Below are 25,332 nucleotides of genomic sequence, written 5' to 3'. Positions count from 1 at the left end.
AAACTATTGTTCCATTTCCAGACAGCAAGAAAAACAGTGGAAAGAGAGTGAAAGAAACAGAGAAAAGCAGCGCTTCTTATTTTATTGAATAATCTGAGATAACTCTTCAGTACACATTTAACACATGCTATATTATAACTCTAATCACAACTAACAACACTTTATATTAGTACTGCTTTATGGAATACAGTACTTTAATTATTTGAGCAATCCACTTGGCAAGCAGAATGATTATGAAGAAGTATCGATAACTTAAACCTGACTATGGCAAGCTGAAGGTGCAAATTCTTCGATGATCCAAGTGAATCCATCCAAGCAGTTCTTACTCAACTCTTCATTGTCGAAAATCTCTCTCATTGCCCACGCATTTGCCCTAATCGCCTCTCCTTTTGGTTCCATCATCACTTGTCTAATCGTCTCGGCCACCAAGTCGCTTGTAAATGAACCGTCCGTTTCATTTCTCTCTATTTCTAACCCAACCTTCCTCCCATGCAGCAACCTAGCGTTCAACCCCTGATCCGCACTTGCCCCAGAAAACACTATCAAAGCCCGGCCGAACTTGAGTGCCTCGATTACTGAACTCCAACCACCGTGAGACAAGAAACACCCTATAGAAGAATATCCGTAACTGAGGTTCCCAATCCCTCAACACCAGGCCGCTGTTAGAAACTCGTTCTTCAAACTCTGGAGGGATTATGTCATCCATCTGTCCTTCACCCGCTGGGAGTTTCCTTACTACCCAAATATAGGGTAAGTTGGATTTCTCTATTCCAAATGCCAACTGGTGCATGGAATCTTCACTCAGATTCACTTCACTGCCAAGGGCGATTTGGAAAACTGACTTCTCTCCTTTGCTATCAAGCCAACTTTTTATGGCTTACCATTTATCATCTCTTTTATCCTCGTTTAATGGCACTGCAGTGATGGAGGCAACAACCCCACTGGAACAGCAGGCTTCTGGAACAGCACTGCAGTAATTACTCGAAGCAGGTGCGCATAGTTACAACTTGGCAACCTTCAATCAATAGTCCCACCCGCTGGGAATCAGATACATCGTCCATGCACTGTTGGTAGTTCACTGTCTCGTGGAGCTTCATATATAGCTATATTACAAGGGTCCTCGGGAACGGCTTTGAAGTCTTCTGGCCGCTGCTGGAGATCACCGAGCAAAGCTGATGGTGGACCCATGGAAACAAACGAAGTGGCATTGAATGTGCTGAAGAAAATTAAGTTGATGCCGAGTAGAGTTGCAACTCTAGGTAACCAGTAAGGAGCAAAGTCATGGATTATCCAGTTGACGTTTGAGTTTTTGAGGAACTCAGTTAAAGGGTCTGGGAGATTGTCATATGCCTTTTTAAGGGAGGGGATTTGGTCGATTGGTAGCTCAGATATGGATTCAACTTCTGCAGGTAAGTCTTGAACCTGGGGAAGGGAAAACTCGACAATACTTATGTTAGATGACAGATGTGGGGGAAGTTTAGGGAGGCGGATAATGTTCTTAGGGGTGGAAATATAGGATATTCAGTCAATTAAATATTTAAGATAAATATATTATAGATTGATGTAAAAGATATAAATTTTATAAAGATTAATTCTTTTCTATTATCACTTTTAATTCTAATAATGTTATAATCAAGATTTAAAAGGAATTCTTTTTTAAAAGTATAATATATCTTATCATTATACTTGATTTTTGTTGATATTTTATTGTATAAACTATAGATATTTTTATGCATTTTATGGTTTGAGTATAGTTATATTTGAGTTAAAATGATATTCAAGTAAAATCCTCTTAATAATCTCACCTCTAAAATTCAAAATTAATTCAAATGCTCAGGAAAGAAGTTCAGTACTGATTTAATTAATATATGTATATATACATTAATGTATTTGTATTTGTACTATATTATTTTTTAGGCTGCGTTAATTATTTTCCCACATTAGACCTGTGACAAAATTTAAATTATTTCATATTTTTAATGATTTGTCTGATTAAATATAGATAAAATATTGGGTGGGGTCGTAATTTATTTTCCTAAAACATCAAACAACACTTGATTAATACTCCTTAATTTATAGAATACAATAATTATTTAATGAAATTAAGCAGAATGTTTAGATGCTATGCGTGAAGAAACATCGATATATAACTTAACTAATCTGGGTACGGCAAGCTGAAGGTGCAAACTCTTCAATGAACCGAGTGAATCCATCCAAGTAGTTATTACTTAACTCTTCATTGTCAAAAATCTCTTTCATTGCCCACGCATTTGCCCTAATCGCCTCTCCTTCTGGTTCCACCAGCACTTGCCTAATCGTCTTAGCCACCAAGTCGCTTGTAAACGAACCGTCCATTACATTTCTCTCTATTTCTATTCCAACCTTTCTCCCATGCAGCAACCTAGCGTTCAACCCCTGATCCGCACTTGCCCCAGAAAACACTATCAAAGCTCGGCCAAACTTGAGTGCCTCGATTATTGAGCTCCAACCACAGTGAGTTAAGAAACCCCCGACAGAGGAGTGGGCTAATATCCGTAACTGAGGTGCCCAATCCCTCAAAACCAGGCCCCTGTTTGAAACTCGTTCTTCGAACCCTGGAGGGATTATGTTATCGATTAGCCCTTCATCCATTGGGCGTTTCCTTACTGCCCAAATAAAGGGCAAATTGGATTTCTCTATCCCGAATGCCAACTGCCGCATGGACTCTTCACTCAGATTCACTTCACTGCCAAGGGCGATATAGAAAACTGACTTCTCTCCTTTGCTATCAAGCCAGCTTTTTGTAGCGTCCCATTTATCATCTCTTTTGTCCTCGTTTGATGGCAGTGATGGAGGCAGCAACCCTACAGGAACAACAGGCTTTTGGTAAAGTTTAATAAGCAATTTAATCTCGTCTGGTTCGAACTCGAAGCACGCGCGAGTAGTTACAAATTGGGAGCCTTGAATCAATTGTCCCATCCGTTGGAAATCAGATACATCGTCCATGCATTTTATGTGGTTCACTATCTCGTGGTGCTTCAAAGCTATGTTGCAAGGATAATCTATCCACTCAGGGACCACTGTGAATTCTTCTGGCCGTTTCCGGAACTCACCAAGCAAAGCTGATGGTGGACCCAAGAAAGCTAGGGCAGTGGCATTGAATAAGCAGAATAAAACCAAATTGATGCCGAGTGGAGCAGCAACTCCAGGTAACCAGTAAGGCTCAAAGTCATGGATTATCCAATTGACGTTTGAGTTTTTGAGGAATTCAGTTAAAGGGCCTTGGAGCTTGTCATATGCGTTTTTAAGGTAAGGGACATTTTCGATAGGTACCTCAGCAGTGGACTCAACTCCCGGTGGTAAGCCATCAACCTGGGGAAGAGAAAACTCGACAAAAGTTATGTTAGATGACAGATGTGGGGGAAGTTTAGGGAGGCGACTAATGTTTTTAGGGGTGGAAATATAGGATATACGATGACCGTTTTGAGCTAAGAATTTGGAAACCTTGAGAAATGGCATTGTATGACCATAAGCTAGCCAAGGGAACATCGCTATGTGAAGCTTTTTTATTCTGTCCATGGTGTTTTGTTGATGCAGATGTTTCAGACTCGATATGTTTTGTTCATAATCGAATGGAAGCCTTAGTTCTTGTTGGCGGTTGTCTCTATCAAATAGTTCTCTTTCTTTTTCTTTTTTATTATGCCCATGAGTAGAGTTAAAATTGAATGAATGGGCGGCTAAGAGATGTTGGAAACCGACGTGCACATATCTATACTATTATATATAAAAGGAAGGACTTAGGGCCTTCCTTCTCTGACACTGTCGTTGCTCTTTTTTTTTTCCTTTTTTTCTTTTTACATTATTAACAAAAATGGTTAAGTTTCAATCCTGGTCCTCTACTTTTTATACATATAAAGGGTCAAATTTCAATTACAGTCCTTATATATACTCAAATTTGAAATTTATTTTTATATTTTAATTTTGACATAATTTGATACCTCGACATTTATAATACTATTATCTAGTCTAAATATTTTTTCTAATTAAACTATGGATGTAACTTTAAAGAATTATTAACATCATTAAAATTTTATTAAATTTAAGTCCATTACAATGTTATTTTTAGACATGAATATTAAGTGAGTAGTTTATTTTTAAAAAAATAAAATGTTACACCAACAAATTTAACAGAAAAATTTTAACGTTGCTAATAACTAGAGCTGAATTTTAAATTCAAAAAAAAGAGACAAAATTCTAAATATATAAAAAGTAAAAAACTTAAAATATAGTAACATTTAAATTTTAAATATTTAATCTAAAATTATTAACCCAACATAATACGTTAGTTAAAACCATACTAATAATATAATAAATTAACTTAATCAAGTTAAGTGATATTATTTCAATTTATGTTAAACTTCACTTATAAAAACAAAGAATGAATACATTATTTCAATTAATAGAAAAAATAAATATAGATTAAAATAAAGATGTTATTACCTCAAATTTTAAATAATAATTTAATATTATTTAATTCGAGATTAAATTAATTCGGTTTAATAGTAATAGAGAGGCTGTCAAATACTTTTAGTCCCTATACTAGAGCCTTTGTAGTAACTGAAAATTAAATCCAGATACAAATTTTCTCAAGCTGAATTTTATTTGCTGTCTACATAACTATACTGTTTTTTCATGTTGATATTATTTGATGCGGTAGTTTAGTTGGTTGTTTGGATAAATAAAAATTTTAATTTTCTAAAACATTTAAAATTGAATTAATACGAGAAATCATTTATGTAAAATATCTCAATAACGTGATGATAGGTTTTAAAGTAAAATAATAAGAATAAATAAATTTATTTTATTATATATGAGAAAGGGTTGTATGAAATATTGATATTATTCATTTCTAATAATTTAATCTCACATTAGTAATTTTATTTTAAATTTTAGGATTTTATTTAAATTTAATTTTTTTCATTGTGAAAATATTGAAATTCATGATTAAAAATTAATTTGACATTAAATTATTGAAAAAAATAGAGCTAATGTGACTTCACTGTTTCATAAAATTATTTCCAAAAAAAATAAATTAACAACTCTAACATTTTATAAAAAAATCACAAAATAATAACTTAAATTTACTTATAACATGAAAATAACTCTTATCATAAAAGAAAACAAAATACACAAAACTTGTCACCAATATTCTATAGAAGAAGAAAGTTGCCCTCTAAAGCTACTTTGGTTTTCATAATTGCCCTCAATTATTTGATCAACTGAGAATTTATTTAATTATTACTGATTGTAACTTTAATCATTACTTTTCTTCTTACTACTATTCGTTGTAACTTTTGATCCATACAATTTTTATATCATATTTTAATTATATTTATATAATTTTAAAAATATTAAATAGTTATATAAATTTCGATACATTCGTATATTTATATTATATTTGATAAATTTGATTTATTATTTATTCGATACATTGAATCTTTCATCAATGTCTAGTCATCAGCTCCTATAAAACAACACTTAAATTAAGGATGGGAAAGATACTTTGCTCTTGTCCTGTATTTGTATTTGTATCACTAATTAAATTTAGCCAAACTTAAATAATAAAAAAAGTTGCGAATCCATACTTAAAATATAAATCTGTCTCAAAGCAGTTGGATTAATGCTTAACTTAAAATTATAAGAGGTTGCTTATGCGACCTATAAACCAATGAATAATAGATGATTTCGAGGGTAATATGAAATTTGAGATTTTTAATTTTTTCCCCCTTTTCGATGGAGTTAGCCGTCTAAGAGGAGTAGGAGCTGGAAAGGATCCAAAAAGAACAAGAAAGAGGAGAGAAAAATGAGAAAAAAAAAATGGTAGGAGATTTTTTTAAAAAATTATGGCGTTTATTTTTTGTTTTGTTTGGTACATTTTATATGTTTATCAATATTTTATTGCTACCATAGTGTTATTTTTTATACATGTTTTAATATATATGTTAGTAATAAATTATTTTAATTGGTAATATTTAATCACTTTTATTATTCATTTTTAGTAAAGAGGAGGAAAAGAGTTTGCTTTTTAAGAGCTTTTATTTTTTTACAAGAGTTATTATTTATTTTCTAATTTTATATTTAATTTTTACTAATTTTTTTTACTTTATGTTCAACTATTGTAATATATATGTATAATAAATAATTTTTTTCTCATGTTATTATACAAGTAACCAAACAAGTCATATATGTTTTTATTATTTAACAAGTTGGGGCTTGGGGCGTATGGCCATTGAAACTATTGCTTTAATTGGAAGATGGAAGATTTGGGTTGATTTATTTTGCACTTGCTTTTCAATTTAAAGGTTTGTTTGAATTTGAATGTTTTGGACAAAAAATATTATTCCCGAAAATAAGTTAGGACAATATATTAGATTCGTTTAAAATATGAGCTAAGCTCAAACTCAATTATTTAATGTTGGAGTTCAATCTAACTCATTCGCTCCTAAGTAAGTAATATATAATATTATATTATTTTTATGTATTATATAATTTATAACACATAAAAGTTAAATTGTAATAATATAGTGAAAATATATTAAAAAATGTTAAGTTGTCAAAAGAAAATATATAAATAATTAAATATTAAATTAAAAATAATATAAATATTTTTAAAATTATTTTAAAATTTAATATTGATAAGATTAAAATAGGTTTGGGTAAAATTTTAAGCTTATATTATGAATTATATTGGGCTTAATCGAACATAAAATTTATTAATATTATGCTTAAGTCTTGCTCAATTCGACCCATAAACATCATCATAAGTGGTTTGAATTTTTTTTTTAAATATTTTGGGGGTGTATCACAAACAAGAGGAGAAATTTGAAAAATAGAGAGTATGATTGAGTATGCAGATTGCAATTATCGATAATGTGTACATTTCGTTAATTGGGTGTCTTTTTTCACGAAATTGGTAGGGAAATAAAGATATGTTAGTTAGGTGTCTCTTTTCACAAAATTAGTAGGGAAATAAAAATATGTTGAGTTGGTGATGTATCGATTGAAATGTATATAGAATAGGATGCAATACTTTCATGCTAACACAGGTTCTTATGCCAATTATGACACTGTTGTTCGAATCACGTCACCAGTTAGCAACATTATCACCATTAAGTAAAGCATACCAAGCTAGAAAATGAGAGAGTTGAATACCTACTCCAATAGCTTGAAACTTTCTGGCAAAAGGAATTTGATATCATTAAGTAAATACAAGTTTAACAATATACAATTTTTTTTGGTATTTTTTATCCTCGTTGTATGATTTATGTTCAGATTAATTATTGTTCTTTTCAATAATACTATTTACTAAGTTTAAACTTGCATTCTCTATTTAAGAGTCTAATATACGTTATTATTACACTCAACATTTATAAGTAATATTATTTAATTTTAAATATAAATTTTAACATTAAAAATGATATTATTAAGAGAGATAGAGAACAATCTCTATTCATCAAATTTCCACGTCTTTGCCCGCTTAAAAATTACCCTCATCTTCTCGCAAGATTACCTCAAAGGCATTCTATTAAGTGTCGAGCATGGGAATGTATGGGCAGTAGTAATCCAATGGTTTAAGAAGTCGTTGCACCAACGCTGTACATAGGTAAAATCTAGAAGCCATATTTACATGATAAAATCTATTCTCAATTTACCAAAATTTTCCAGCATATCACAGCCACCAGCTAGACCCATATATGACGAATTAACTTACAACAAGAGTAACACTGCAAACTAGAAATAGCAGTAATTAACGATTATCCCTTGAAGTTTCTTGACTAATACCTGAACAAGTGCACATCATCCTCCATAATAGTTTATTGTCTTCGGTTTCCCTATACAAGTTGAGAAGGTATCGAGCCATCACCCTAGCTTGCAACCTCGACTATATATGTAATTATATATTAATAAGTTTAAGGTTAAACAATTAAAATAGTCACTTTTATTTAAAATGTTATGTTTTAGTCACTTATATTTAAAATGTTATATTTTAGTCACTTACGTTTTTGCATTGTAACATTTTAGTCACTGAGCTGTTAATTGCTGTTAACAGTATAACGATAACACGTTAAATCATTATTTCAAACAAAAATTTTAAGTTATTTTATACAATCGATCCCCATATTTAGTTATTTTGAGTAATTTAAACTTTTTTTTATGTTCTTTTAACTTTCTTTTTATTTTTCTTTATTTTTATTCTCTTCGCTTCTCCCCTATTTTCCTCCTTCTCTATTTCTTTTAACATAGTTTTCTATATTTTCCATTTATTAAAACTAGTCCCTATCTTGTAGACATGTTTTAACAAATGAAAATATAAATAATAAAAACTAGATTAAAAGAAATGAAAATTAAAGAAAAACAAAGTGAGAAGTAAAGAGAATGAACAAAATGTTAAAAGAAAATAAAAGAAAAAATTAAATTACTTAAAATATAAATATAAAAATAAAGGATAAATTATAAAATTTAACTTAAAATTTTCGTTCCTACAGCAAGTCGCTCTTAAATGATCCATCATTTCTTTCTATTTCGAATCCAACATTTTTCCAATGCATCAACCTAACAATCAATCCAAGACCTTTGTAGCACCCCAAACCCGGCCCAGACGTTAAGGCCGAATCCGACATGCCACTTTGAAGTCAAAAACCCGTGTTCCCTTTTTAGTGTTTTAAAAAAAAAAAGCCAAATTTTGTCAAACTAACCAAGTGAATGGAAGCTGGGCACCAGGTAGGTATCCATAACAGAGGAGGTGAGCCATAAAGGCTGCTTAAGTACCAAGCTCTCCGATTGGATCCAATCCTAGACATGTCCACATCCATTGCCACACTTGGTTATAACAAGTTGAAATTTCTTTGAGTGGTTATCTTTGGTAAATTGAATATTTGTGTCATCGTGTTATTTAAAAAAAATATCGTTTTGAAATCGTGCCCTAAGTCTAGCCCATTTGAATTATTATTATCCATCAATATAAAGTTGTTTAAAATAATATAATCTCAGAAAATCAAAGAAGAAAATAAAGTTAAAATGGCCTTATTACAACCCAAAACTTAAATAGTAATTAAAAATAACTTAAGAAAACCAGTCTCTTTTTCAAACCCAAAAGTGTTCACAATGGCCACTCTGAATCCCTCCGGCTCCAAGTCACCCACATCAAGACTCACCGCAAGGTTAAAGAAGGGTGAGTTTGGGAAACTCATGTGTAAGGAAAACCCATTCAAAGCCCAAGTCAGCTCAAGCCCATTGGGCCTAAGCCCATTCAAGTAACAGTGGTCTTGGCAAGAGCCCTTTCAGACATAATAAACTGGGCCTTAGCCCTTATTCAGATAACAGATGGCCCATAGGCCCATTTCAAAATACATGCAACATCAAGAAACATATGCAAGCCCATTTGGGAGACTACTCAACCCACCAACCACTACACTCCACCGTACCAGCCATACACTCCATGTGGGAATAGCTCAACCCACCTGTGCCAACACTCCACGATTGCACCTTTGTTGCTCGATTATCGAGAATTGAGGCAAAGCCTCCAGTACGTGGACAAGCCACTTTCAGTACTTCCTCCGTCAATATCCCAGTCCCATGCATCAGATAATAACAATATGGCATGCAGTAAATAACAACAGTCAAACATGCATTTAAGTCAATTTAACCCTAGGGGTATTTCGGTAATTTATCTACTAGGGGTAAAACTGTAAATTTTTCACTTTTAAAGGTATTTCAGTAATTTATCTATTTTAGGGTTTTTCATGCATATTCTTACTTTTCACGTACTAACAGAATCACGTACCGAGGGTTCTTACCGAGTTGGGCTCGTTGGCCCATCATTCCAATTTTGGCCCATTAAGCCCAAAAATATCGAGGGCACAGAAATCATGCACTTTGCAGTCCAAACATTGCAGGTTACCAAAAACATTAATCGATTTACCTCACGAGCATTACTTTTCATAAATCTACAAAATACCGGTTTTCGGCATTTTGGCTTTTCGACTTTTGCCGATCTAGACTAAGAAAGAGGGTGTTAGTTACACACTGCTTTGCGACGATATCTCGACGATATCCATACGAACTGCCTACAATTGGATTACTAACACGTTAATCTAACTATTCAAATACGAACTACGATTAACCCCTTACAATATTCGGCCAACCACACCTACAGATCATAGTAAGCTTATAAGAAATCAATAAGCAACTCATTAACAAATTTTTGTCAATGTTTACCACATAATCATAATTTCACTGCCAGCTGTCTTCCTGAGCAACAGTCACTAAATAATTTATAACTGGAGCTACGAAACTCCAAATCAAGTGCCGTTAATTTTCCTTGAAAATAGACTCATATATCTTTTATCCATAAAATTTTCAGAATTTTTGGTTTAGCCAATCAATACCAGATTTTTCTCAAAGTTTCCCATGTTTCACTGTTTGACTAATCTGACCACTCTTCATTACGAATCAAATTTCTCATTGTACAGAATTCAAAATATGTTCTTGTTTATTTCATTAGAAACTAGACTCAATAAGCTTTAATTACATAATTTATTCAGCTTCTAATTCATCTCCCACAATTTATGGTGATTTTCCAAAGTCACATTACTGCTGCTGTCCCAAGCAGATTTATTACCAAATCACTCTTTCATACACCTATCTTGCATGCATGTTATTTAAACATGTATATCACCAATCAATCATCACATATCTATGATTTTACTTAAGTATAATCTCCATTTCATCATTTTAAAGCACAACATGTTAGCCGATTTTTCCCTTTAGCATCTAAGGCACATGCATGCTCATTTGTTTGGCTCAACTTCACCTATCTTCCATTTTTCATCAAAAGAACATGAAACAACAACCATTTCCTTCATTTTAATTCATGACTAAATGCTCACAACACAACTAAAAATCAAAATATACTTCAAGAGTTAAGGTAGAATCAAGAAGAACTCATGAACCTCAAAATAAGAAGCAAGGTACCAAGACCTTACCTTCAATTTTCCTCCTCCTAATGACCGAATACTCAAGAGCTTTCTCCTCTCCTTTCTCTTTTCTAACTTTCAGCTATGATGAACAAAGATGGACAAAACTTTGTTCTTTTCACCCCTTTTTCTTTTAATAAAACTTCATATTTCATCCATTTAATTCTTTAATACAAAAGACATGAAACATTTACCTAACCCATTATCATGGAACATTTACCTAACCTATTATCATGAAACATTTACCTAACCCATTATCATGAAACATTTACCTAACCTATTATCAATTTGTATCAATTTGTACCATAAATTATGGATATCAAGTGTACATTTTGTCTACAACAACATGATGGCTAGCCACTTCATGTAAAATGGGAGGTTTGTCATGCAAATCCTCCTATTTTTGCACTCCTATTTATTTGGTCACTTCAATTTAGCCTATAGCATTTTCAAACATTTTCACATAGGTCCTATTTCATAATTTCACTCACAAATGACAAAATTAAAGCATGAAATTTTGCCAACATTCACAGAATTCCCGAAAATTGGGGCGTTACAACCTTCATGGTATTATTACGCTTTTAGTCCTCTCCCTATTTTCCATCCATTTAATCTAGTCATTTCTTATTCTTATTTTTCACACTTTTGCCCCATCACTTTTCACTCTTATATGATTTAGTCCATTTTTTAAATTTCCTATACTATCCACTATCCTCTCCACTAATAATAATTATTATTATTTTACCTGCATCGAAATTTTTACCACATTTCAACTTGAATTGACATTATTTACATCTCAAAGGTAACAAGAATATTACAAAGAAAGTCTTATAGTTTTCTTTGATTTTCAAGATAGCCAGGATGAATAGTATAAATACTTCAATCTTTTAAACGAAATAATACTAATTCCAAACAAAAACATACATGGTTACTATTACAAGATCCTTCAACCAAAGGTTTTTCCCCCAAAACATATGACACATGGAACCTCATACAAATCAAAATTTAAATATTTTCAATTAACTGAGTAAACTCGTCCAAGCACTTGTTACTTAACTCTACATTGCCAAAAATCTCCTTCATTGCAAGTGCGTTAGCTCTGAGTTGCTCACCTTCGGGATCCACCATGACTCGCTTAATACACGCGGCCACCAAGTCGCTCTTAAATGATCCATCAACATCGTTTCTTTCTATTTCGAATCCAACCTTTTTCCAATGCATCAACCTAGCAATCAACCCAAGATCTGCACTTCCACCGGGAAACAATATCAGAGGTTTACCTAATCCAAGAGACTCAATTACGGAACTCCACCCGCAGTGAGTCAAGAAACCACCAACTGATGAGTGAGCCAAGATCCTAAGTTGAGGTGCCCAGCCTCGTAAAACCATACCCCGTTTTGAAACTCGTTCTTCAAACTCGGGGGGGATCATGACCTCTGCAAACTGTTCTTCAACTAAAGGGGGTTTCCTCACAACCCAAATAAATGGTAACCCGGACTTCTCTATCCCAAATGCCAACTCGTGCATGGACTGTTGAATTAGACTCACCTCGCTACCGAGTGCAACGTAGAAAACCGACTTTTCTTGCTTACTATCAAGCCATTTCTTCAATGCTTTCCAATTCTCATCTCCTTTATCTTCTATGTTCGACAGTGATGGTGGCAACAACCCAAGTGGAACAATTGGTTTCTGGTGAATCTTACTAAGCACACGAAGCGCCTCAGGTTCGAATTCATAGCAAGTTCTCAAGGTCAGAATTTTGCAATTTAAAAGCACTGTCGCATAACGCTCAACATCTGATACAATATCCTCGCACTCTTTGTGACTCAACGTTTCATGGAGCTTAAAAGCTATGTTATTAGGATAATCCATCCACGTCGGAACCACCGTGAAATCTTCAGGTGATTTTCTACATCCACCGAGCATTTCTGATGTAGAGCCTAAGAAAGCGTTCGATGAAGCATTAAAAATGGAGAAGCAAACTAAGTTGATGCGGAGTTGACTCGCCATAGGCGGTAACCAATACGGAGCAAAATCGTGAATAATCAATTTAATTTGCGGCGACCTTTCAAGGAACTCAGTCAACTGTGTTTCAAGTTTATCAAATGATTTTTTGAGGTAAGGAACTTTGTGAATGGGCAACTCGGAGGTGGACTCAACTCCAGGTGGCAGGCCATCAACATGAGGCAAAGAAAGAGGTATAAAGGTAATGTTGGAGCAGAGAGTTGGAGGAAGTTGAGGGAGGCGGCTAATGTTTTTAGGGGTGGAGACATAGTAGATATGGTGATTCTTTTGAGCTAAGAACTTGGCGACTTGGAGATATGGGGCGATGTGACCGTAAGCTAGCCATGGGAACATTGCTATATGAAGCTGTTTTCTGCTGCTGGAGTAATCCATGAGTAGGAGAAATTCAAACTATTTTGCCAGAGATCTTGTTTTGCTTTTTTGTTTAGGGCGGAGATTGGAGTGGTGGAGTCGTTGGCTTCATTTATTAGGAAATGGCTGTCCAATCCAATGCATAGAACTTGAGTGGGCGAAACGAGAAATATTTTTTAGGGCGGAAATTAAATTATAATTTTTATTCCTTGCAGTGCTGTCTTGATTTTAAAAGTTTCTTTTTGTTTTTATTGTTTATAGTTGTTCGTCAGCTATGGCGGTCGTTGGCTTTATTACCGATATGGACCATGACTGAAGATACTGTTCAGAGATACTTGAGTTAGAAGCTGATGAAACAATTAAGCTTCAATATTGCCCTACTCCTTGTATTCTTCAAAATCTTGTTACTTGTTATTCCTAGCAATTTAGTTCTTCTGAATATTAAATTTAATGCATAGTAATATTTTATTAGAAATTTCTACTCTATTTTTAAAATGACTGTTCAATTTTATTTAGATTTGATTGAATGGGAATATTGCAATATTGCTGTTGGAGTAATCCATGTCTAGAAGAAATCCAGACTATTTTGCCAGAGACCTTGTTTTGCTTTTTGGTTAGGGGAGTCGTTGGTTCTTCAATAATTGGGGTTTTGTGAAAATAATTGATGTTTAATGCATATAAAAGATGCCATGTGAAATGGTTTTATTAAAATAATTGCTTTTTAAATAATTTATCTGCTTAATTGAGGTATATAATTTATATATACGTGTGTAGTGTGGTATTTTGTTTATACTTTATAATGGAATGGTTGGTGAAATAATTTTTCAAGCTGAGCTAAGATATGGCTTTATAACCCAAGTGGGAGACGGGTAGAGGCGTGCATGAGCAAGATTAGGTTTAACTAAAAATTTAGACATGTTTATTAGGTTTGATTTAAAAATGTGGTTAAAATTTTATTTAAGCTTGACTCGAATAAAAATATTAAAATTCAAGTCTGACTCAACCCGATCATATTAATTTTTATATTATTTTATATAATTTTAAAATATATATAATACATAAAAATACTAAAAATATATATCACAATAAATATTTCCCAACAAATTAAAATAAATTTTAAAAATATGTATACTTAAATAATACTAAGATAGATGCAACTTAACAAGCAAATGCTTCTAAAATAATAACAAAATTAACAAATGTCTTTAAAATAATAACAAAATTAACAATAAAATAAGTTTTATACAATATTCAAACAATAACAACAAAATATTAGTAACATAATAGTACAATGGTAGCAAAATAAGGAGAAAACAACAAGAAAATAATATTAAAAAAATAATATTTTTTTGTCCTTTAGTGAATTCGGACCAGGCTTGGACCAAAAATACCTTATTCGAGGCCAGACTCATTTTTTAAACAGGCCTTATTTTTTTGTCCAAATCTATTTTTTGGGCTTATATTTTAATTCAAACCCTTCCACATTTTGGGCAGACCTTCAGACCGGGCTGGCTGGCGAGACTCTGTTCTAGCCACAGGTGAGGTCCTCCACAAGATCTTGTTTACAACATGGGAGAATTAAGGTTTAATATTCCCTACTCCCCCAAGTCTTCAATTTTTGTTATTTGCTTATTTTAAGCAATTTACTTACTTTACGAAAATTAAATTTTAAATTTTAAGAATTAAGATTATTATTTTAATTGTCTTTGATTTAATTAGAAAATATTTACTAATATTTTTTCAAAAAATGAAAAATACATGTGCCTGATATTAAAAAAATCATTAAATAGCAAATGACAATTAAAAAAATGCATCCAAATTTATCATTTATAAAATATATGATCGATACATAAGAAATAATGGACATATCATGCCACTAAATAGCAACATTATCACTCCTAAGTAAAGCATATCAAGCTAAAAAAAAAATGAGAGGATTGGTTACCTACTTTCAATAGCTTGAATCTTTGGGCAGAAAGATTTGATATAATCAATCAAATACCCCAAGTTTAATATTATACGACTTTTAACTGGTAAAATATCTAATTAAAAGAAGGTAATCACTCTCCATTTTTACTTACAAGAATTGTTGCTCATGTACCCAGTGGTTAAGTCGGGGTGACAGGGCCTGGCACTCGAAACGAAAAATATTTTATTTAGATTTTTTATAATTTATAAATTTTAAAATTATTAATAATAAAATTATATTTTAATTCTTTTAAAAAATAAAATTTAATTTAATCACTTAAAAATATAAAAATATAAATTAATAAAATGATAAATTATAAAATATAAACTATTAAAATTATGAAATTATATTTTACTATTATAAAAAGTACAATTTAATTCTGACCTAAAAAATAAAATTCCAACCTAACCCAAAAATTACTGCTTCAGCTTCCTTGGAAGATCACGTCCTCTACCCCATTAAAGAATGTAGCAGCCAAAGGCATCCTATTCAGTGCCGAGCATAGTAATGTATTGGCAACAATCCAATGGTTTAAGAAGTCCCTGCACCGGCACTGTATATAGATAAAATTTGGAAGACATAAAATCTATTCTCAATGTACAAAAATTTTCCAGCAAATCGTAACATACGTCCACAGTGTATCATAGTCACTAGCTACAGCCATATGATGAATTTGCTCACGGCAAGGTAAACGCTACAAATTAGAAAAAGCAGTAACTGGCAATAATCATTTAGCTAAACTATAATTATTAGTATTTTCTTTTTATCATTCAATTTTAAAAAATTATAAAATAAAATAATTATTTAACTTTTTTTTTGTCACCAAACTATTTGAATTTCTTTTTCATGGTCACCACCCATTAAATTAGTAACGAAAAAATAAATTGACAGTTTTTAAAATTGGCATAATAGTAACTTTAACATTCACTATTTATACATTGTGTCAATTTAATTTTGATTCTAAGAAAATTAACCCTCAATATTTACACATTGTGTATTTTACTTTTAGTTGTGATATTGAGAGTTAATTTTAAAAGAATGAGAAAATATAAAATTATTATCTTTGATTTTTTAGCTTTTTAGGTGAAAAGTAAAAAAAAGTCAAATTACACAATTTGTAAATATTGAGGGTTAAATTTTTTAGAATCAAGACTAAATTTACATAATATATAAATGTTGAGGATTGAGAATTAAAATTTACTATTATGCCAATTTAAAACTATCACGTCATTTTCCATTAGTCATTTAATTTCTAATGAAAAAAATTAAATAATTAATTAATAAATTTATAACTTTTTAATAATTGAGTGAGAAAAATATACCTAGTAACTAGGTGGAGTTTAGCTTATCAATTAAAGGTTTTTAAACAATACCAGAACGAGTGCACACTTTTCATCTTGGTTTTCCTCTAGAGAAATTTGAGAAGGTACCGATCCGTCACACTGTTCGTTGTTAGCTATCTTGACTCTACATATAACTACATATTAGGTTAAATTTTAAAGATAGTCCCTTTACTTATTGATCTATATAGATTTAGTATTTCTACTTTTATTTGTTCAAAATTTATTCCTTTATTTTTTGATTTTTCATTTCCAATCCCTTCGTTAACTTTTCAGTTAACTCCGTTAAAAGTTAGGTATAATCACAAATTTAACCCCTTAACCTTTACAACTTTTGTCAATTTGACCCTAATTTTTTCTTTTCTTTTATTATTAAATTTTAAAAAAATTATAGAAAAATTTTAAAAATTGAAACTTAATATTAATTACCAATAGATTAGAAGCTCATTATCCAATTAATTTTGAATTTATTCTTATGCAATTGAAAAGCAAATCATCTTAATAATAAATTTTGAAAAAAAATCCTCTTTCAACTCTTCCTACTTTCTTTTTTCATATTCCCTCGATTCCCATGGCTTCCCCTAGTAATTGAAACTAATACACAAAACCTTCCCTCTCCTTTATCTAAAAAATAGAAACCCCAAAAGAAGAATGGAAAGAATGTAATGCCCCTTGCTCGACTCGATTGTCGAGTCAAGATACCGGGATGTCACATTTGTTGACGAAGCAACTACGATCACTCCAAATCAATTTAATTATTTTTAAAGTTGTTAAGCTTAAAATATGATTCAAGCACTTATCCAAGCTCAAAATGAGCTTATAAAAGCTCCCAAGATGATAGAATGTCACTTAGGGACCAAATTGTAAAGTTAAAACTTTTAAATGCTCGTCAAGACTTCATAGATTCCACTCGCGACCTTACGATGGTACAAAGTCATGACCTCAATCCTGCCACCTTAAAACTTAAGCAAATTGATTCACCCTATCGCTTAGAACAGCATCTATATCAACCAACAAACCATTTGAACATGTCAATTTTCAACCTTAAATATCACCTAATTCAACTCAATTCCAAAGCATACAAATCCAAATTTCAAGATTTATAAAGTGGACCAAAAGCACCAAAGCTTTCATTGAGTTCATCCATGAACATTTCTATCATATTCCTATGTACATGCCAAAAACTAATGCCCAAAATTTTAGATTCATACTGTCTTCCAAGTTTGATTTGTGATGAGATGAGTTGGAGATGATCTTCATTCTAAAACTTCAAAATGATCTTCACCTACGTGTTTGGAAAAAACGCATTAAACTCACAAGAGCTTCGTAAGCAAATTAAAAATAAAACTTTGCATTTAAAATCAATTCATTACAAATACACATATATAAACATATATATAACTTTCATGAATCACTATCATCATAAACAAAATTGTTTCAATAATAACTATAGTAAGGTACTAATTCAACAAGTTACAAGCTACTTACCAATGACATTTTTTAAGTTCACTTGCCTTGTAATTTTATTGCCCAAATGTAAACTTAATAGAACATGTAGACTATGCGCAAAAATGTCAATAATTTGCACCCAAGTGTCACTATTATTTGCATGGATGGGCAAATGTCATTTTGCACTGAAGTGCCACAACACTTGCACCGTAGTACCGCTATCACTTGTACCATAATGCCACTATCACTTACACGCATGAAAATTTTCCTAATGACATACCATTTATATCCTACTAGTTCTTATTTTGTCTACTTGGACATTTAAACTATACAATTTATTTACATTTTCTCAACAAAGAAAATAATTAAAATTTTATATAGAATCAACCATTCATCAAATTTCACTTGACATCTATTTTGTCAACATTCAACATTTCACTTAATTACTCCTAATATCTATTTCACCTATCAAAATTTTATACTATTTGCAATTTAGTCATTTTCTCTAATTTCACTACACATACACTTTTCAATTTATTATAGGAATACCCTTTTACTTTCAAATAATTTCCAAAATACATATCATCATTTTCAACTACAAACATATCTCATGAATGTTACTAAACCAATTTATCATATTTTCATTTAGGGTTTAAATTAAGTAAAGTAAAATTCTTGATACGCTTACAACAAAATTGATTGAAATAAAATTCTTCATTCTTCCTTCACTCATTTGCTATTTCTCTGCCTTTATAAACTTGATGTTCACTCCTCTTAACATTCTCTTCATTAACACAACATATATACGACATTTAGTATTTAAACAAAAATCACATAATATTTCCATGCATTTTGATGAGATAAATATGAAAATCTACAAGAAAACTTTATCATTCTTACTTTAACCTTACTCAAAATCCCTAACTCTTCTTTACTCTTTCCTTAACTATGAACTTTAGCTAACTTCACATGAAACTTAGCTGGTGATGAAGTTGTTCTCTTGATTTCACCAAAAATTTATGAAGAAAATTTGAAGTTTAAAACTTGAAAGGGTTGAAAATGGAGGAAAATGGACCAAAATGAAAGAAAAGAAAATTTGGTGGAAATGGAGAGTGGAAGACGTGAGAGAGAAGATAGAAAATATGATGGTGTTGACTTTTCTTCCTTTTTCTACATCTTTCTATTAGAAATATCTTTTCACTTTCTTCTCTCTCTTTTTTATATATATTTAATTAAACAAAAATATCTAATTATCATCACTCCGAACAAATGGTAGTTATTCCTATCAATCTCATCACTCATTTTGTACTTCTATGGTATTATCACTTTTAGTCCTCCTGTAACAGCCTAATTTTCAGTAGTATCGGAACAGTGATTCGAGATCACTAAATCTGAAAAATGAGTAGGAAATATTATTAATTTAGTGAGTATAAGTTAAATGTGAAGTTAGGAAAAATTTTGAAATAGTGAAATGTACAAAAAATATATATATTAAAATAATTAGAATTGAAAACGAGGTATCCAGACCTCGAAAATTTTAAATCGAGCCATAAATATTTTTATAAATATTTATGGAGTGTTAATAAGTTAGTATTAAAGTTTCGCCAAGAAATTTTAAAGTACTGATAGCTAATTGAACAAAAAGGACTAAATTGTATCAAATACAAAATTATGGGAAATGATTAAATAGCTTAAATGATAAAAGAAAGAGGGTTTAAAAGGAAAATAGGCCCAAGGTATATTTGGGCTGGACGGCAAGAGCATGAGATCACCAAGAAAATAAGGGCAAAATTAGAAAATTGTAAAATTTACTTAATAAAGCTAGGACTAAAGTGGAATTATCTAGATTTCTCTTTATTTTTCTGCATTCTCATCAGAAAAAACACCATGGAAGAGTTCCCTTGAGCTGGTTTTTCATATTTTTACTTCAAGTAAGTGCAATTCTTGATTATTTCTTGAAATTTTTGTGTTTTTGTGACTTTTACAACTAAGTCCATTTGTTGAATTCATTAGTTCTTGATTCTATGAAAGAAATTGAAAGTTTCTATGAATATGTGCTGGAAGTATATGATGATTTGACATAGAATTAGAGCTTTAAATTGTTTATATGCTGATTTTATTGAAAGAATTGAATAGAAAGTGAATGTTTGGGACCTTAATTATAAAAGAGTTTAAAGTTAGAGTTTTATGTGGAAATTCTGAATTTCAATAGTTATGAAATAACTTATAATGTCTAGGAAAATTATTAATTGAGAAAATTATTTTAATTGAGGGGTTAATTAAGTAAGGACTGAATTGTATGAACTGTGAAATTTGGGGCAAAATGAAAATCAACATTTTGCACTAAAACAGTTTTGGACAGCAGCAATAGTCTAACTTTGAAAAATATCCAAAAATTGTAGAAATCTAATTAGAGAATGAATAAAATATGGAATTAAATCTTATTGAGTCTAGTTTCTTATAGAAGAAACGGTGTAAGCAATGAAATTGTAAATCATAAGATATAATAAGTTTTGTGAGACAATGTCAGAATGATTTCGGGTTCCCCTTTTCTGACTTTGGAAAATCATAAAAAATTGGAGAAAAATAATTAAGGGATTAAATTTATATTTTTAAAATCCTTAAAGAGTCTATTTTCAATATAAATAAGCGGGAACATCATTCGAATATCGTACAATGAGATAATTAATTCTTAGTGAAGAATGGTCGGAACTGTCAGACAGCAGAATAGGGGCAACTTTAAAGAATAAACTGTACTTATTGGCTAAACCAAAAATACTGAAAATTTTATGGTAATAATATAAGTAAGTCTAGTTTTAGGGAAAATTAGTGGATCTTAATTTTGAGTTCTGTAGCTTAAGATATAAATAATTTAGTGGCTATGACGCAAATGGACAGTTTTGAATATACATAAGTAAATAGTGAAATTATTGATAATGTTACTTGTTGCATGTTATATAAATTAAGGATATGGAATGGAGAGGAGGAGGAGGAAAATATGTATGAATATTCAGCTAGCATGGCTAATTTGTATGTTTTAGGCTCATGGACTAAATTGAATAAAAGTAAAATTTTATGGGAAATTTTGTAAAAAATGTTAGAAATGACCAATTTGCATGAAATGGATTATTTTACTATTTAAATTACAAAATTGAATGAAATTATTAATTTAGCTCAAGATCAAGGAAAAACATGTTTTAAGGATTAAATTGAAAAGTGTTGAAATTATGAAAATTTCTGACATTTTATAGAATTCATAGGTTGTTATCAATTTTTGTGAGAATAACGGCTAGAAATAAGGATTAAATTGCAATAATTTTATTTTATTTTAACGAAAGGATGAAATCGTTATTAATTAAAAGTTTAGGGGTAAAATGATAATTTTGTTTAGAGCATTAGTTGAATGTATTATAACATGAAATAAATGAAAACAACGATCAAATTTCTTTATAAAGATCCGGATGACTTGAATACGAGACTTGAACGTGGAAAAGAAAAGATATCGGATTAATGAAATATCTGATAAATGAATCGGTAACTCCGGTAATGCTCCGTAACTCTATTCCGGTTACGGATTCGGGTTAGGGGCGTTACATCTCCATTATTTCCCATCCATTTAATCTAGTCATTTCTTATTCTTATTCACAATTTTGCTCCATCACTTTTCAATCATATACGATTTAATCCATCTTTTTAATTTCCTATAATATCCACTATCTTCTCCACAAATAATAATAATAATTACTATTTTATCTACTTCAAAATTTTTAACAAATACCAACTTAAATTTACATTATTTACATCTCGATAGTATCAAGAACATTAAAGAAAGTCTTCCTTTTTTTTCATAGTTTTCTTTTATTTTCAAGATACCCACAATGCATAGTATAAATACTTCATTTTTTTTAAACGAAATAATACTAATTCCAAACAAAAACATACATGGTTACTATTACAAGATACTTCAACCAAAGGTTTTCCCCCAAAAATATATGACACATGACCCTAATACAAATTAAAATTTAAATATTTTCAATTGCTTGAGTAAACTCGCACAAGCACTTGTTACTTAACTCTTCATTGCCAAAAATCTCCTTCATTGCAAGTGCATTAGCTCTGAGTTGCTCACCTTCGGGATCCACCATGACTCGCTTAATACACGCGGCCACCAAGTCGCTCTTAAATGATCCATCAACATCGTTTCTTTCTATTTCGAATCTAACCTTTTTCCAATGCATCAACCTAGCAATCAACCCAAGATTTGAACTTCCAATGGGAAACAATATCAGAGGTTTACCTAATCCAAGAGACTCTATTAGGGAACTCCACCCGCAGTGAGTCAAGAAACCACTAACTGATGACTGAGCCAAGATCCTAAGTTGAGGTGCCCAGCCACGTAAAACCATACCCTGTTTTGAAAACTCGTTCTTCAAACTCGGGGGGATCATGTCCTCTATAAACAGGGGCAAAGCTGGAAAAAAAATTTAGGGGCTGAATGAAATTTTAATTTTTTATAGTTTATATCTTTATAATTTGTAAAGGATTAAATTAAATTTTTATAATTTTAGGAGGTCCAAGGTGGAATTTTACCTTTACTAATTTAAAATTTTTAAAAAATTTTAAGGGACTAAAATGTAATTTTACATTTTAGGGGGGCCGGGCATGTCAGCCCCCCACCCCCTCGCTTCGCCCCTGTCTGCAAAACTGTTCTTCAACTAAATGGGGTTTCCTCACAACCCAAATAAATGGTAACCCGGACTTCTCTATCCCAAATGTCAACTCGTGCATGGACTCTTGACTGAGACTCACCTCACTACCGAGTGCAACGTAGAAAACCGACTTCTCTTGCTTACTATCAAGCCATTTCTTCAATGCTTCCAAATTCTCATCTCCTTTATCATCTACACTCGTTAGTGGTGGCGGCAACAACCCAAGTGGAACAATTGGTTTCTAATGAATCTTACTAAGCACACGAAACGCTCAGGTTCGAATTCATAACAAGTTCACAAGGCCAAAATTTTGCAATTTAAAAGCACTGTCGCGTACCGTTCTAAATCGGATAGAGTATCCTCGCACTCTTTGTGACTCACCGTTTTATAGAGCTTAAAAGCTATGTTATTAGGATAATCCATCCACGTCGGGACCACCGTGAAATCTTCAGGTGATTTTCTACTTCCACCGAGCATTTCTGATATAGGGCCTAAAAAAGCGTTTGTTGAATCATTAAAAATGGAAAAGTAAACTAAGTTGATGCGGAGTTGATTCACCATAGGCGGTAACCAATGCTGAGCAAAATCGTGAATAATCAATTTAATTTGCGGCGACCTTTTAAGGAACTCAGTCAACTGTGTTTCAAGTTTATCAAATGATTTTTTGAGGTAAGGAACTTTGTGAATGGGCAACTCGGAGGTGGACTCAACTCCAGGTGGCAGGCCATCAACATAAGGCAAAGAAAGAGGTATAAAGGTAATGTTGGAGCAGAGAGTTGGAGGAAGCTGAGGGAGGCGGCTAATGTTAGTAAATTTTAATAAAAATTATTATTAAATATAATTTAATAAAATAATATATAATTTAACCATATTTCAATATATTTACTTATATAAATATTCATTTTTATCAAGCTTTATAGTTACAAACGTATTAAATTATATTAAAACATGATTATTTGTGATAGATTTTCTCTCCATTCCTTTCCCATTTTCTTCTCTCTCAACCTCTACCTCACAAGTCCCCTCCTTCTACAATTTTCTAGAAGCTTGCAACTTGTCACAATTAGGCATTATTTACCACAGTCACAAGCTCACTAATGGTCAAATGTTGGCCCCCAATTCATCATCATTTTTCATTTTTTTGTATATGTTAATTTTCTTTATATTATATTCCTTTCCCCCATTTTTTCAACTCTAAAAGTCCACTAAAAATCCTCAAATTTAGAATCATAATTTTTGGCCAAACAAACATGAACCATTAAGAAAAAAAAATGAACTTCGTAGGAAAAGGAATATCAGAGATAGAGGCGAGATCGCAAACTTTGTTGGTCATCAATTTCAATTCAAGGTCTTATATCCTCTCTTTTCTTAAACTATTTTCTTTTATTATTTTTTCTTTTGAATTTGCGGACTATGTTGTTGCAAGATGTGCTGAGTTGGGTAAAACGGAAATCTTTTTTTTTGTTGCATTCCTAGAAGTATCGAATAGTCATTCGAAGGGTGATGCCCTGAATGGCTATTTAATTTTTTTTTTTTTAATTGGGTTGTAATCACCTATTCGTGTGAATGATATTACCAACAATCAAACTACTAAATGGAGGGACTGTGTCAAATATGTTTTAAATGACATTACCATTCATATGAACCAAACATATTGTTAGAGTTGGAAGCCGATGAAACAATTAAGCTCTAATATTGCCCTACTCTTTGTATTCTTCAAAATTTTGTTACTTGTTATTTCTAATAATTTAGTTCTTATGAATATTAAATTTAATGCATAATAATATTTTATTAGAAATTTCTACTCTATTTTTAAAATGACTTTACAATTTTATTTAGATTTGGTTAAAAGTTAATTATTTATTCTATTCGTTAGTTGTTTGTTTGAGTTAATGTCATTTACCAATTGAACCTTAGGCTTAGTTTGGATGGGCGGTGTGTTTACCTCCGGTGAGATTAAAAACAACGGTGGCGGTGAGATTGGATACTATAGCGGTGAGATTAGAAACAATGGTGGAGTGTGTGTTTGGATTCAAACGCAGCTGTAGCGGTGAGGTGAAAATAAAAAAAATGACTATTAAGGACATCAGATTAGAATTAATATATAATAGAAGTTTTTAAATTATTTTACTTATATAAAATTATTAAAATATGTGAATTTATAAATTCATTTAATAAAATATTAAAATTTATCTTCTAATATTTTATTATAAATATTTTAATGAATTATATAATTAATTTAAATTATTTATTAGATAAAATGATAATTATTTTTAATCACAGGCTTATCGGTCGTCAATTGAGGAGGAATTGACACAGCTTGCAGCAGAGGTATTTCTTCCCTGTTATCAGCAGAATTTGGCTGCCAAATCTGAAAAAAAATAAGATTGATAAAGAAACTTTCAAGGATAAAATGGTAAATTAATAAATAAAAGTAATGCCTCTGCTCCACCAGTGAACTTACTGCTGCTTTT

At 31.3% G+C, this 25,332-nt stretch overlaps 3 protein-coding genes across 3 annotated transcripts; all 3 read right to left on the bottom strand.

Moving 5' to 3' along the window:
- Nucleotides 1-252: 252 nt before the first annotated feature.
- On the bottom strand, nt 253-1,188 carry LOC108485004 (UDP-glycosyltransferase 91D1-like). The gene is made up of 4 exons (XM_053028494.1): nt 1,053-1,188; nt 917-968; nt 630-866; nt 253-580 (listed from the first exon to the last, which is right to left on the bottom strand). Exons 1-4 carry the CDS (start codon nt 1,186-1,188, stop codon nt 253-255), a joined length of 753 nt encoding a protein of 250 aa, XP_052884454.1.
- Nucleotides 1,189-2,026: 838 nt separating this feature from the next.
- On the bottom strand, nt 2,027-3,732 carry LOC108485005 (UDP-glycosyltransferase 91C1-like). Its single transcript, XM_017788875.2, has one exon. It carries the CDS (start codon nt 3,556-3,558, stop codon nt 2,152-2,154), a length of 1,407 nt encoding a protein of 468 aa, XP_017644364.1. The 5' UTR covers nt 3,559-3,732; the 3' UTR covers nt 2,027-2,151.
- An 8,168-nt stretch (nt 3,733-11,900) lies between these two features.
- Nucleotides 11,901-13,855, bottom strand: LOC108485747 (UDP-glycosyltransferase 91C1-like). Its single transcript, XM_017789591.2, has one exon. It carries the CDS (start codon nt 13,410-13,412, stop codon nt 12,021-12,023), a length of 1,392 nt encoding a protein of 463 aa, XP_017645080.1. The 5' UTR covers nt 13,413-13,855; the 3' UTR covers nt 11,901-12,020.
- Nucleotides 13,856-25,332: the final 11,477 nt, after the last annotated feature.

The sequence above is a fragment of the Gossypium arboreum genome, chromosome 5, assembly GCF_025698485.1.
Source record: "Gossypium arboreum isolate Shixiya-1 chromosome 5, ASM2569848v2, whole genome shotgun sequence".
Taxonomy (NCBI): domain Eukaryota; kingdom Viridiplantae; phylum Streptophyta; class Magnoliopsida; order Malvales; family Malvaceae; genus Gossypium; species Gossypium arboreum.
Note: the sequence above shows the minus strand (reverse complement) of the source record. Positions and strands in the feature narration are given on the sequence as shown.